This window comes from Bemisia tabaci, chromosome 9 (assembly GCF_918797505.1).
Source record: "Bemisia tabaci chromosome 9, PGI_BMITA_v3".
NCBI classification, from domain to species: Eukaryota; Metazoa; Arthropoda; class Insecta; order Hemiptera; family Aleyrodidae; genus Bemisia; species Bemisia tabaci.
The window spans coordinates 32,546,157-32,560,387 of NC_092801.1; the positions used below are offsets into that span (position 1 = coordinate 32,546,157).

At 34.6% G+C, this 14,231-nt stretch overlaps 1 protein-coding gene across 1 annotated transcript; it reads right to left on the reverse strand.

Annotated features, from left to right (window-relative positions):
- Positions 1-29: 29 nt before the first annotated feature.
- Positions 30-12,918, reverse strand: LOC109030413 (bifunctional purine biosynthesis protein ATIC). The gene is made up of 12 exons (XM_019041362.2): positions 12,761-12,918; positions 10,988-11,191; positions 10,067-10,222; positions 7,934-8,066; positions 7,197-7,372; positions 6,503-6,663; positions 5,435-5,593; positions 4,031-4,249; positions 3,049-3,215; positions 2,478-2,581; positions 1,531-1,691; positions 30-425 (listed from the first exon to the last, which is right to left on the reverse strand). Exons 1-12 carry the CDS (start codon positions 12,780-12,782, stop codon positions 306-308), a joined length of 1,782 nt encoding a protein of 593 aa, XP_018896907.2. The 5' UTR covers positions 12,783-12,918; the 3' UTR covers positions 30-305.
- Between the last annotated feature and the right edge of the window lie 1,313 nt (positions 12,919-14,231).

Below are 14,231 nucleotides of genomic sequence, written 5' to 3' on the forward strand. Positions count from 1 at the left end.
CTGTAGGAAAGAGGGAAAAGGTGAAACAGTTGCTTGTATAAAAATGAATTTACTTGAGTATTTTAAAAAAGAATTATCATCAGCAACAAAAATCTAGCGGAACATTTAGAAATAACACTTTGACAAAAAAAATATTAATTTAAAAACAATGATGAAAATTCAGCTCATGAGAGCTTAAAAAAGTTTAAAGTACGATTAACATTATAAAATTACAATGGTAGAAAGGGGACAGTGAGATCCTCGAGAGGGATTAAGGCATGACAGAACAACATAAATTGATAAATGCCTAACGATGGAATGTTTCTTCAATGGTGGAATAATCTGAGATTCGTATGAGCCAGAAGAATGTTGTGCTCATCACATGCCTCGATGACCAATTTGTCGTTGTTGGACCCACTGGGACTTACAACGTACGATACGCCGCTCTGAAACAACAAAAAAATAGTAATTAGATGAGGTAGTATCTAAGGGAAGTGGGGAAAGCGCTTAAACTTCTGACATGTTGATTACAGCATGCATGCGACGTTAAGCAACTTGAGGAAGTCTCCTTTCACTTGACATGTGATCTGTTTGATTCATTGAGAATTTAAATTTTGTTATACTTACTTCTTTAACACTTTGTTTTTTTCCTTAAAATTTTAAATACTAAAAAAATCAAAATCAAAATAAATCATAAATTTATTATTAAAATTTGAATTTTCAATGAATAAAAAAGTTGCACGTCAAATGGAAGAAGACGCTATGAGGAATACGGCAAAATTAAGAAAGAAAGAGAGAAAAAAAAATCCATCCTAAGGAAGGGGTACACGATGTGGCTTGACTTTTACACTGCAGGGATAGGAATGTGAAAAATAATCAATTCCACTTAATTAAAAGTCCAAAAATGGCAAATTTTGGCAGAAATCTATGGGAAATCAGGGAATTTCAGCAGAACTTCAGGAAACTTTTCGTTTTACAGAAAATTGGGAAAAGCTGGCATAATGTTAGGGGTGCGCATTATAGCTGAAGGCCAGAATCTTGGAATTTTCTGCACTTCTGGCCTTCTCATCTTTGGTTTACGAATTGATTTTCAGACTTCCCGCTTTGCAATTAGTTTTTCCAGTAAAATTTTGAGAAAAATTGTTTTGGAAAGGTATTAAGTTCAGACCTCGTCTAGAGGCCTATCATAAAGATCTGCTGTTGGAACAAAAACAAAAATAATCCATCTTGAGCAGTGAAATAAGTTCTTTAAAATTTTCTTCCATCAGATTTGATTTATTTTTCAGGTAAGGAAAGAACGTTAATACGAAAATTTGGCAGTCAGCTTTTGGAGAGCTAAAAATTTAGCTTGCTCCATAAAACCAACTTTGCTGACAAAAAAGGGTACAGTTTCTTCTGGCAATTTGAAACTGACAAAAAAGTTGTACCTGACATAGAAAAACTTCATTGCAAACTATTTTCTCTGTCAATTTTTAAGGAAACTAGGCAGAAACTGTCAATTTGGAGAATCTTCTGTAACTTAACACTGTTAACACCAAATCAGATACTTACCATTCGTGCGCGGTCAATACTATCACGGAAGGGGAAGAATGCATCAGAGGAGAGGGCAACATCCTTCATCTTATCGACCCAAGACTTCCTTTCCTCTGCGGTTAACTTAGGAGGTTCTTTTTCGAACGATTTAACCCAGGACTCATGGTCAATTTCTCGCCCTGAAAAAAACCCAGAATTTTATTTTATTTATTTATTTATTTTTTTTTTTTATTAGTATTAAGTGACCTTTCACAAGAAAATATACACTTTGTTTCTAAATTTGAATAAGGTAGAAAATACAAACGACCGAGTGGTTTGTAACTTATCTAAATATGTGAGTGTTAAAAAGTATTAAAATTAATGGTTCAAACCAAGGGGCTGACCAGTTCCCACGGTTTCACCCGTTTGAGGCGTCTGTACTCATTTGAGTTATCTAGTAATAATAATGCCTCTGTATTGGGGTGGTGATGGAGTCTTTTCTCATAAATTGTTGCAACTTTAGTTATGAATTGAAGAATTTTATTACACTCATGTTTACAATCTGTCATTAAATTGTATAATTCTATCAATCTAAATAACAAACACACCTGATGTACCCTCTTTCATTCTGTACTTTTAATTTGTTAAAGTGCATTTTCTACCTTTAATTCTAATTTTTAGTTTTGAATTCCCCACAAAACAGTGTTGGCACTGCATTTTGCAATCATTCCGTTACTTTCTCAATCATTTGAATTGCTAGTAAAATATTTACAATCTTAAAATTGAGCTTATACTCCTCTCACGATTTCTGCAATCATCATACTCAAAACATCATTTTGATTTTTATAATTCATCATTCACTGCGACATTTTATACTGTATCTAATCACGGTCACATTTTTTGGATCAGTTAATACCTCCACTCTCTGATTTTAGAATACAGCTGGCTGATTTTATCTGAAAGTTAAAAAAAATTGCAGTACTCACCTACGTTACCACAAATGTAATTGTCAATTGCATTAGATTTTTCGGGACGAGTGGCAGCTGATCTGAAGGCCATGTTAATTACGTATGGGTGCTGGCGGAGCCACCTGTGAACCAAAAAATTTCTAACATGAATTTAGCTCAAATCAGAAATTACATCACTTTCATCACCCATTAATTAAAAAACGATCTCTATGATTCTTTTCCATCCCCTTTTTTAAACTTTCCCGAGAAATAGATAAACCTTGATTGGTGAGAAAAAATTTCCATTACACATAAATACTTCATCATCACGAACGCTCCTTTTAGAAAGCTGCAATTTTTTCAGAAAAAACTGGCACTTCTGGCTTTAACTGTGAGAAAAATGAGAAACTTAAAATTTGATTATGTTCGCTGGAAAAAAAATCACAAATAACTGTCCTCGAATAATGATTTTTTAAACCAATTCCATTTTCAGGGAATATGATCGAGGCTATTCAGCTGGTATGCGTAGTTTTCATCATTAAAAAATGCTTAAAATTTAAATAAAAAGTTCGTTTTGATTGTGACCTGGTTGATCAAAATCAGAACTCACCAATTTTCAGCCTTGTCTGCAGCTAGTCTTGTGCAGTGGATTCGAGATTGCTGTCCTGCTCCAATACCAATGGCTTGACCGTTCAAGGCAAAGCATACTGAATTACTCTGCGTGTATTTCACCGTGATAGTGGCTACAATCAAATCTCTAAGGGCTTGCTGCGAAAGCTGGAACAGAAAATTAAATTAAGAATATGAAATTAAGAATTGGAATGGCAAGAAAAAAAAATCATCTCACTTTATATAAACTTCAAGTTTATGTAGATGTGACAGCTTGTGCACAAACCTAGTTTAAAAAATATAACTTCCGCATACTTGAACCATAAAATTCTAATACAAATGGCAACTGTTGTTAGTTTTAGAGGTGACAACAACTAAATCAGAACAATTTATGTGCTTCTCAATAAATTTTTGCATAAGAACATATTTCTAAGTTACTGATTCTGCTCAGGCACAGGTACCTAATGCAATGATTTAAAGAATTTTTCTACATACGTGCACGCAATGCAACCTGAAATGTCTCCCCAAAAGAGAAAATTTTCAAACCCTTCATCAAGTGGAATTTTAATTTATCGATCCAACTGCCTCCCCCTCCCCACCCCCAGCTAAAAAAAGAAAATTTCCTATTAGAGTCTACACCAAATAGGTTTACACACTTTTACAATGTCACAGAAGATCCTCCAATTTGAGTCATGAATTTACTTCTGATGCTAAACTGACATCAGACGATCTTTGGTTGCAGTCTAAAAAGGCGTAAATTTATTTGGTGTGGATCCTTTATAGTCAAGGTATTGCTTGTGAGAGCTTAAGGGAGGAATAAAATTTCTTTAACCAAAGACTAAAAATAGTGCAGGCGGGTTGACTTCAGATTTTCAGAGCAAATTGATGAGCTGATTAAAAAAAAGGATTTTGACATTGACAATGCGCCTATTTCTACTCATCAAGATGCGGAAGATAAACAATTATGAACAATGTATAGGTACCTTGTTATTTTTTGTCACGACGTTAGCAAACAGACTGCTATCAATTTTGGCCGTGTTCCGCTTTTGCTCTAGGGTAAGGCCGAATACAGTTTTTACTTCCTTCTCAGATGGTTCATAATTGGGATCTATTTCCAACATACAATAACTGCCATTCTTTTTTGCTTTCAACAAGTTGAAGGCTTCTTGGGTATAACCAGGTGCTATGACTCCATCGGAGACCTGTAAAAGAAGAAATACTCAGGTCAGGAAAGAACAAATTACAACTAAGTTCCTAGAATCCTGAAATAGTTTTCCTTTATTACATTCTAAGATGCTTGAAATATATCTTAAGAATACTCTTTCAAATTTCCAAAATAATTTTCTTTACAGCCATCATAGGTTTTGGCAGCGATGTTAAGGCTGTTTTTCTCCAACGAAAATAACAAGTAAACCATGATTTAGATCGCAATAAGCAGAAAGGAACCAAATCACATCCACCATTGCCTTTCACTGGATGAGTCATTCTTTTTACAGAGGTGTAAAATTCTTTTGAAAATTTCAGGAGACTTCCTTTGTAGGGCAATGCAAATTCCCTGAAGTGTTCAAAAGAGTCCACACAACTGTTCCCCTAGAAAAGAGTAAATATTTTGATGAAATTTGCCAATGACTGATCTGACTTGGTTCCTTCCTGCTTAATACAAGTGATGCATTTTTTCTGAGGATACTGTCCTAGACACTCACTGTAAGATGCATATACAAGAAAAATATGTCAAACGATAATGTTAAATCTATTTTTTTTTTCTTCAGAAAATAAAAGAATTAAATAATTAAAGGCCTCTATTTCTTGTGATAAAAGGATGAAAATAACTCCAGAATGATTAAAACATCCTTGCTTCTATTGGTATTTCAAGGAAATCAAGAATACCTCTATGGGTCCGTCAAATTAACATCAGCAAAACTTGCTCTGTAAAACTCCGGTGAACAAGCTTTAATTTCCATAAAATTGTTTCAGTGAAAATCGAGGAATTACTGTCATTTGATGAACAAGTACCGTGATGAATATTTACTTCAAGTTCAAAAATCATAATATCTTTCGGACCGATTTAACCAGAACTAGTCCAACTGCATTTTACAGGCCTGGTTTTCTTTTGTCCACCCCCCCCCCCCCCCATTTTTTTAAACAGAGAACTAAACTATTTAACGCCTTGGAACTTCCTGGAAATTTACCCTAGATATACCCACGAAATTATAATTTTCAGTGTTGCTTAGTTTTCTGTTTAGAAATGAAACATCATAGGCAACGTTTAATGTGGTTAGACTAATTCTGGTTGATATTGTCAATTTAACACAAGAAAAGAGATGAAAGTATAAAATTTCTTGCGTCTTTTGACAAAAGTAAAAATTAAGAAATTTGATGAAACGAACCTCTCTTGAAATAATTTTAGCAGTAGCTAGATCACAGACATCAGACAAAGCAATAAAGTCACCGAACGACGACATTCTATCCGCACCTCTGGCTCGGGCATATGCATTAGCTAAAGGAGTTAGTGTTTCGGGTTTCTCATTCAGCATGTAAGACTTGGCCTGAAAGAAAAAAACAATTTAAGTCTGACGATACCAGTACAGGAATAGGGTAAAAATCACGTAAAAGTCACGATTTCGGATGAAAAAACAGTTGCAGAATTTTGAAACTATCAGAAAATATTACTTATTGGACTATACATATATCAATGTTGTAAGTTTGCAACTATGTACATCGTTTGCGGTGTTTGAAAATTTCCGCTTCTATGTAATTTTTTTAAAGGAGAACAAATAGATATCAATCCTTGAAGTTTTTGTAGAATTGCAGAAAATTACGGCAGTTTTAAGAATTGCTGTTGAGTGGTTTTCTATATAAAAAATAAAGTATGACAGAAAATCTGCAACGTCGCAAACCAAGATATGTGGTTGCCGATTTATACTGTTGCGTCGACTTGAATGTGGATTCTTCTATTTTTGTGATAGTTTCAATTGTTGCATTTCCCCCACATCAAACTTCATTCATTGATTTTAGGTATTTCTGTCTAATATAAAACTAACCTAGTTTAACGGAATGGTAGAAAGTAACATCAAGATCAAACCAAGAAAAAAGAGGTTTCAAGTTTAATCTTTCATAAGATTCAATCATAAGGTTAAATATGTACTAAGTTCAGAGCCTGTCAAAGGTAACTTCCTATGACTTAGAATTTTTGATGGAATCATATTCGCGGCTAGTTAAGCAAATGTTAGTTCATTAGGTGTTTAGATTCGAGCTTAAATTATGCAACATGAAACTTTTTTCTTGTGGGTCAATGTCTATCAAAATAATAAAGGAAAATTCCAGTGAGCTAAGTGCATTTTCTGCTTCTCAAAATGCAATGGTTGCAACCTACTTAATGAGCTCATTGTAATAGAAACTGAGCTGATTGAAAAATAAAGGAAGCATCGTAATCATGATTTTACTTGTATGTTTACCTCCAAGTCTGTTAAAGGAACACCAATAGCGGCACCGGCAGGACTGACATGTTTGAATGAAGTAGCTGCTGGGAGTGAAAGCGCTTCTTTCAATTCTTTGACTAGTTGCCACCCATTCAGGGCATCGCATAAGTTGATGTAGCCAGGACTGCCGTTTTTCACTGAAAATCAAAATCAGAATTTACTGTTTGTGGTTCAGAAATCTCAAAGTTAGCATTTCTTTTCCAGTTTGGGTAAAAGTAGAATCAAAATGGTTGAGCCTTGCTTGGTGGCATTAAAAGGATCGAAAAAAGTGACTTTCCACAAACATTTAACTTTAAAATGCATTTTCAGACAAAAACGCTTTATCAAACTAAACCATGTGGCAGTTCAATGTTTGCAGTTAACGACTTTACTGTCAACTAGAGTAAGATTGCTGCAACGCTATCGGCTATGCACATAACTAGTGCTTAAAATTAGGTCTTTGGATCCGTGAATGCTGGGTCCCCTGCAAAGAGTAGGGCAAGAAATTTTATGACACTCGGAATCTTCACACAGTTGAGATGACACTTTTTGTAAAACATACAAATAGGTTGAATTTTTCCTATAGAGGATTACCCTCTGCTACTCAGATGTTCCTTTTAATTTTTTAGACTGAGAAGAGACAATAAAATGTTTCATCAAATAAAAAAATCATAATCTAGGTTGTGATTACCTTTCATTGGAAGTTCTGGCAGTGTGGTGTACATTTGAGCAGGGTGTTGGTGTGGATTGGTACCGTATCGCAGGTTGAATTGAGATGCGTGGTCGGTTAAGTTTTTGCGGAAATAATCGCTGATTGCTCCATCATAGCTGGCTGTGTGGGTAAATGCTTTCAGTGCCATTTTCCTCCTGTCGTACATAATATCAAACATCAAATCTAAGAATAACAGAGGTTTTACATTCTCAGCTACTATATTTGAGGAAAACTACTTTGTTTAATGATACTTTGTAACTTGTGCTATTTGGAATCTAAAAGGTTAATGGGTCGGAGGCATTAATGTCAATTAATGTATTATCTCTGAGTAGTCAGTGAGTTGAGCTCCTAGTAATTTATTCCGATTTTTCTTACTTGAAATGACAGAGAAAATTGACTTTGAAGTTGCCAAAAGTTGGACCCATTTGAAACAATATTTTGGGCCGTCTTTTATAATTCAGACAGGCCATGTCCATATTTATTCACTGAGGCCCAACCACAGATAAGGCATGGTTACGTCATTATAACAGTCAATTTCTGATTAGTCATATTTTAATAAGCTAATCCTCTTGGAAGTGTTTTTTTACATTTTTTAATGGAATTTTTGGTTTTCCCATGAAATTTCACGAAGAGAACAATTCACAGATAATCTACAGTAATGTTGTTCACTGACCAATTTAGGGTGGATTGAAAAAATTAAAAAAGATGATTTATACCTAAAGTCAATAGGTGCTTCTTTGGTTGGAGATTTTTTTATTTCTTCAATTACAGCATTGTAATCACTAGGATCGCAAACCACTAGAACGCGGTCATTATTTTTGGCAGCAGCTCGTAGCAATGTGACACCACCTGTGGACAGAAACATGTTCAATTTTCTTTAGACAAGAGAGTAAATTATTTATTTTTTCTCTTTTGCCAATTGGGACTTATTCAAAATATACTTGCTATTTTATAGTTAGGTCTCACACTACAGAGAATGCTAGAATATGAGAATCATTCTATGGAATATAATTACACTGCTTTTTAAAGTGGGAATTACTAAGTTTAGACCAAAACAAGCATTTTATTGACAATACCCTGATATAAGCTGAAATCTAAAAACCTTTTAGTTGGAGCTGGAACAAGGAAGTGCTCACGGAGTCAACTTTACTTAGTGCCTCTTTAAATGTGGTGACAAACTTTTGACACTTAAAGTTGTTTGAAAAAAGGGTGTGAGAATGATTGCATAGAAAAGTAGTGCTGTATTTCTTGATGAGTGTTCAGTCATCAATGGTACCACATTGTCATCATCCGAAAGCTGCCCGAAATTAAATTGCAGCAAAATCCATCATTTATGTGTAAGTTTTCTTTGTGACTCAAATGATTTATGAATGAAAATGTACTTAAATAATCTGTTCAAGTTAGTTCATGGTGTCTTCGATGAAGCCTTCCTTCCCACAATACCAAACAATTAATAAACATTCAGAGCCATTATCAGTAACTTTGAAAATGGATGTCGCCCCAATGGATCCCCACGGATGGATATCCTCGAGGATCAAAGTTTATTTTACTATGTGCAGATGTCGTTTCTAGCGGCTGCTGTCACCTCTCTTCAGGATTTTGCTATTAGCATGAAACTCTATTCACACAGAAGAGCGCTGAAAAGATGTGCCCGCAGCCGTAAAAAATGACCATCCACGGATCGTAAAGGTAAGAAAAATTGTTCGTTTTTGGCTTGTGGTCCACCCCCCTTAAAAAAAGAGAGTAGAATTTGATAAGAAATTTGCAATGTTAAAAACCGAAGTATGAGTTTCTGTGATTAAACTGTAGTTATGCAATTTTCATGAAACGACCATGGAATTACTGTTACCTAACATGGGATAAAAGGAAATAAGGGTCGGCTTACATAAGGGAGAGGCAAAATTTAGGTTTTGGGGTCATTTCAGTTCAAATTGCATAATCTGCAAATTACATAAACCAAAATTGAGCTGACAGAGATGAACATTTGTAAAAGCCAACTCACAATTATTTAAAGCATTAAGAGGAATACTTTTGCCCTAACATTCTTGCTGATTGATAGAGCAACAAGACCATTCATGATAAGAGAAGATAAGGAAAATGAAAATAAAAGTACAATTAAGATTAGTGAACTAACTATTATAGGATATCACTTAATTGTTTTCACATGAAGATTAAGAGTGAAGAATGAAGGGGGAGGGATTGAAAGGGGAAATGACGGTTGAACGATCAAAATAGATGTAAGATTCAATCCATGCTTATAGGCTTATTGATATATAGGTGGACTGATTTATAAAGTAGAGCGAGCAAAGAAAATATTTTTCAAGAAAATGACTGATAAAGAGAGTCTATCTTTCCATGGAATAAATATTTGTTTGAATCAGCATGATTCAGTGAAGAAAAGATACCTACTGATTAATACTTTTAAAATAATAAACGCATTGTTTTCTTCATGCATGTGCATTTTAATACTCACATGGACATCTTGATACAATCAGAACTCTATTTTTGTTAAGTATTTTCTGCATTCAAGGGTGCCACAGAAATTATAAAATGAAATCCCCGGAAATTTTTTTAAATTCTCAGACATATTTTGGTAAAATTCCCTGACATTTAAGGATAGGTGATATGGATAAGAGGACATAATTTGAAATAGTTTGCAAGCAAATTTTTTTGTTTTGGGAACTCCAAACCCATTCTAGGAGGAAGTAAAAGGTGAATTAACGATGTTACCATGACTTATACATTATTTTTCTTGAAATTTTCAGGTTTCCCTCGGTATTCTTCGACTGTGGCAACACTGATATTTTTCTGTGAACGTATTGAAAAAATGAAACAGGCATTTTTCTTACCGATATCAATATTTTCAATGGCATTTTCAACGGTGACTTTGGGATCCGCAACAGTTTTTTCAAAAGGGTACAAGTTACAGACAACAATGCTAATGAGTTCATAACCAATATCAGCAATCTCTTTCTTGTCAGCTTCAGTGCCTCTAGCTAAAATTCCTAAAAAGATGAAGAAAAAGGTATTAGGAGATTTTCCTGCATCTACAGCATACTTAAAGAGCTTCTTTTACTAAAGTATCAGTTATTGCTTTAACAAAGATCTTCGTTCCTGGGCTGATGAGCTTAATTCTCGAAATTACACCAAAAAATACATTTGAGACTTATTCACCGAACATGTCCACTAATATATATATTTAAAGACATACTCTTCCTCTCATGTAATTCTGAAAATTCCCTGCTAATTCTTTGTGAAAAACTTGTGCTAAAAAATTGACATCTAGAGAAGTTTGATGTGCTCATTTTCTGAAGTTCAATCTAGGTTAAATTTTCGGACAAAATTTAATTGAGATGCCAATAGAAATGTTTGCATATTTTTAATGTAATTTATGCATTCTTGAATTTTCTGCAAAAAAAAAAGAACATCCTAGGTTTTTTTTACGGAGATTATGAATTTTGGAAACTGCTCTCATCCATTTAATTACTTAAAAATGAGGGTTAAGAACCAATTTAAATTGAATTTGAGACAACTTTATACTTTTGTTCCGGGTGTTAGAACATTTCATAGCATTTAAAAAAAATATTTCCTTTTCTCCTTTTTTGATTCTTTCCCTTGAATTATTTCATTCCAAGACTCATTGCTGGGTTTGCAACATTAAAGCTCAAAACTCTCCGATACAGATTTTTTAGATCTCTCCCTTTACATAAATTACAATGAATTTGCTTGAAAGAAACAAATTAAATGGCTGAGCTCAAAAAAAAAATTACCTCCAAATATAGCTGGATGTAAAGTTTTGACACGGCCTCCCAAGATTTCTTTGCATTTCGTTAAATCTGAAACGTCTTTCACTGGAATTGATGCATCCCTAACAGCTTTAGCCGTTCCACCAGATGCTACTAAGTTGAATCCAAGATCTGCTAACTTTTTCGCCAAATCGATGAGACCAGTTTTGTCAGACACACTCAAAACAGCTAGAAAAGAAAATATACAAATAAAGTTGAGATGGTAGTTCTTCGCACAGTGGAAATAGAAACTACCGAAGAATTCACTGCAGTAAAAAAAAGACATGCTTTACTTAAACACCCTCAAGGGATTTTAAATTTTTTATCTATGATATGACAATAATTTAGATTAAGCCATGAATGATTAAAAGAATAATGTGATTTTTAAATTCTTAATTTTCAGCTGAATATTTAAATTAAATATTAAGATAAAAATTGTGAAAGCAATGAAAATTTTATGATTTAGTAATTCAACTACCTACAAATAGATTTTAATTTAAATGAATTTCCTCCTTATTTTGCAAAAAAATTCCAAGTTACATAATCTTAGCAACATTGGAATATATTTTATATAACTCAGCTACTGCATTAAAAAAAAGTAACGTGCTAGAATAGCATCCTGGATGTCAAATATTTATCGTGTGCTCCCGGGATGCTGGATCAACTGCTCTTGCAGTTAACTTTACAAACTTAACGGCTATGACAGTCAAGCCAGCAGCTAGAAACCATCAGACATATTTTTGACATTCTAGATGCTAAAGTAACATTTTAAACTTTTTTAATCAAAACTAAGATGTTTGAAATTGGCGCCAATTCTGAAATGGGGGAAATGCTACATGGATAGGAGGAGGGGGGCCAAAAATTGGACGTGATTGGTCAATGCTGATGATAATCTGACACAACCAGTTTACCACCCCTTAAGGACCCCTCCCCCCACCTTTCAAAGGATTTAAATACTCCTTGAGTGGTAAATGGCTGTCAATCATAGAGAAAAAAAAGGAGGTGTTTGCATCTTGAGGATTTGTACCCACCTACGTCATCAATGTAAACAAGACGCTCGTTGAGGGTTATGTTGACGCTGTAAAAATGGACCATAATGTCCGATTTTTTTACTTAAATCAACTCTTTATATAATTTCAAGCACTTTTTATAGAAAGACTTTTTCCCTTAAATTACACCATTTCCAAGAAAATCGACAGGATAAAAACGTCGCTGTACCCAATGACGTCATCAAAGCTATAGATACTCTATGAAAAATTCCAAGATGCCCGAAATGCAAACACCTCCTTTTTTTTTCTCTATGGCTGTCAATTCCTACCATACTACCGTGCTAAGGAAGAAGGCCGTATGAACATTCGAGAGTTGCCAAACTTTCCTTGATAAAACATATTTATTTTTGACAACATGCATGCATATTTTACTTTGAAATTTTCGGATATTTTAGATTAAATTGCGTACAAAATTGCTTGAAAATTTTGGAAAATATTTGTCAGAATTTTCCGAGTAGATTCGGTTTTTATTCGAGGAAACTTGGCAACGTCTGAAGGCTCATACGGCGTTCTTCCTTATCACGGCAGCATAATGCAAAGATGAAAAAAAAAAACGAATTAATAAGTGCCTTGATTTTTTAGCAACAGCACGAACTTTTTTAACAGATCTCACATGGCAAGTCCTAAGCCACGGGTAGAAATTGAATGGGTAATTTCTGCAATATTTAATTTCTTGAAGTTTTTGAGGTTAGGTCGGGCGTATTCTTACCGTACTTTCCAGCGGAGCTCATGGTTCCGGCGTTCCAGTCTCGGCAGGTACAAGAGGCAAAACTTTCATTCACTACGGGAGACACGTTGCAACTGATGGTCTTATCAGAGCAAGATGTAATCGAGATGGCGGTATGCGCGACGAGCAGATAAACACGCGGGCGCCCGGGGGAAGTTCAAGGCGAAAGTTCGCGACGGGTTGAAAAACGCGCGCTCATCGAAAACAACTGATACGAAGCTGATCTGTCAACGTCAACCTGGTTCAGCGAAGACCATGTGGAGTGGAAATTGAAATTACCGAGCTCGTGGCTTCGCGGAAAGGCGGAACGTACAATGAACTTTAGAGGAATTTCGTGGCGGCGTGCCCCCCCCCCCCCCCCCCCAATCCAAACGATTTAAGAAAAAAAGATAAGAAAACCTGTGTAAAACCGTGAAAGCAACCGAAAATTGCTTTCAAGGGGTACCTTATTTTCGACATTTCCCCAATATAGGACCGCCTTGGCTGGGGAGCAGGTAACTCCCCGTTCCCCCTCTCGTCTTCCCTAATTTTGCCCCCTCTTAAGTTTCAGCCCACGCGCCGCCACTGGAGATTTCATTAGAAAAACTTAAGGTTTCCGTTGATTTTTTTTTTCTCATGGCAAAAAATAAAATGAGAGAAAAAATCATCGGTGGTCACTGACAAAATCATTGTTCGACCTCTTTCATGGCACCAACTGTTAAAATAACGTGTAAAAAAATTGCAAGTTTAAAAAGACGACTTGACTTGAAATATTTAAAATTTAAGTTTTGGGAAACCCATTAAAGTTATTTTACGGTAATTTATGAGAGAAATTTAATTTTCTGTTTCTTTTACCCCCAAAATTCTTAAATCCTTATCATGATACCTTAAAATTTTATGTTCAACCTTATCTCAGGTGTTTCACAGTCATTAGATGCTTTGGAGCCTTATAAATCTTACATACTAAAATTAAAATGAAATTGGAAAAGTATTAAAAATCTTGAGAGATCTGCTCAAGTTTTTAACAATTGAAAAGCTTGAAAAAACTGTTAAAAAAATAGTAATTTTTTAAAGCTACTTTTTTCAGTTAATACCTAAGGATCGCCTAAAAATTGTCAGCAGTTTCTTTGAAAAAAAATTTTAAAGTTCATTGTTACCAGAGTTCAAATTTATTTCCTGCATCACCTATATCGATAGCTCGAGTCGAAAGATAAGGTGCACTTTGCTGAATCTCCGATTACTTATGATTTATTTTTTGAAAGTAAATGACCCAAATAACTCCTTGATATTTTCATTGAATAATTTGGAATGAATGAAGAAGCTTAACAGAAAATTTCATAAAAACGTTGGTTTGTTTTCTTGTTGTTGAGTAAATGCATAAGTGTGTTTCTGACTATGATGCAAAGTGTTTTTTTAAAGAAAATTTTAGGACTTCATTGACTAGCTGATATGACCTCAGATGCTGTAAAATAGA

Excerpts from the sequence above, each read along its gene's own strand:
- LOC109030413 (XM_019041362.2), bottom strand. The coding sequence starts at position 12,782 with ATGAGCTCCGCTGGAAAGTACG. Across the intron at positions 10,223-10,987 it reads ACATCCAGCTATATTTGGAG|GAATTTTAGCTAGAGGCACT; the intron begins GTAATTTTTTTT and ends TCATCTTTTTAG. Across the intron at positions 3,216-4,030 it reads TCGTGACAAAAAATAACAAG|CTTTCGCAGCAAGCCCTTAG; the intron begins GTACCTATACAT and ends TTTCTGTTCCAG.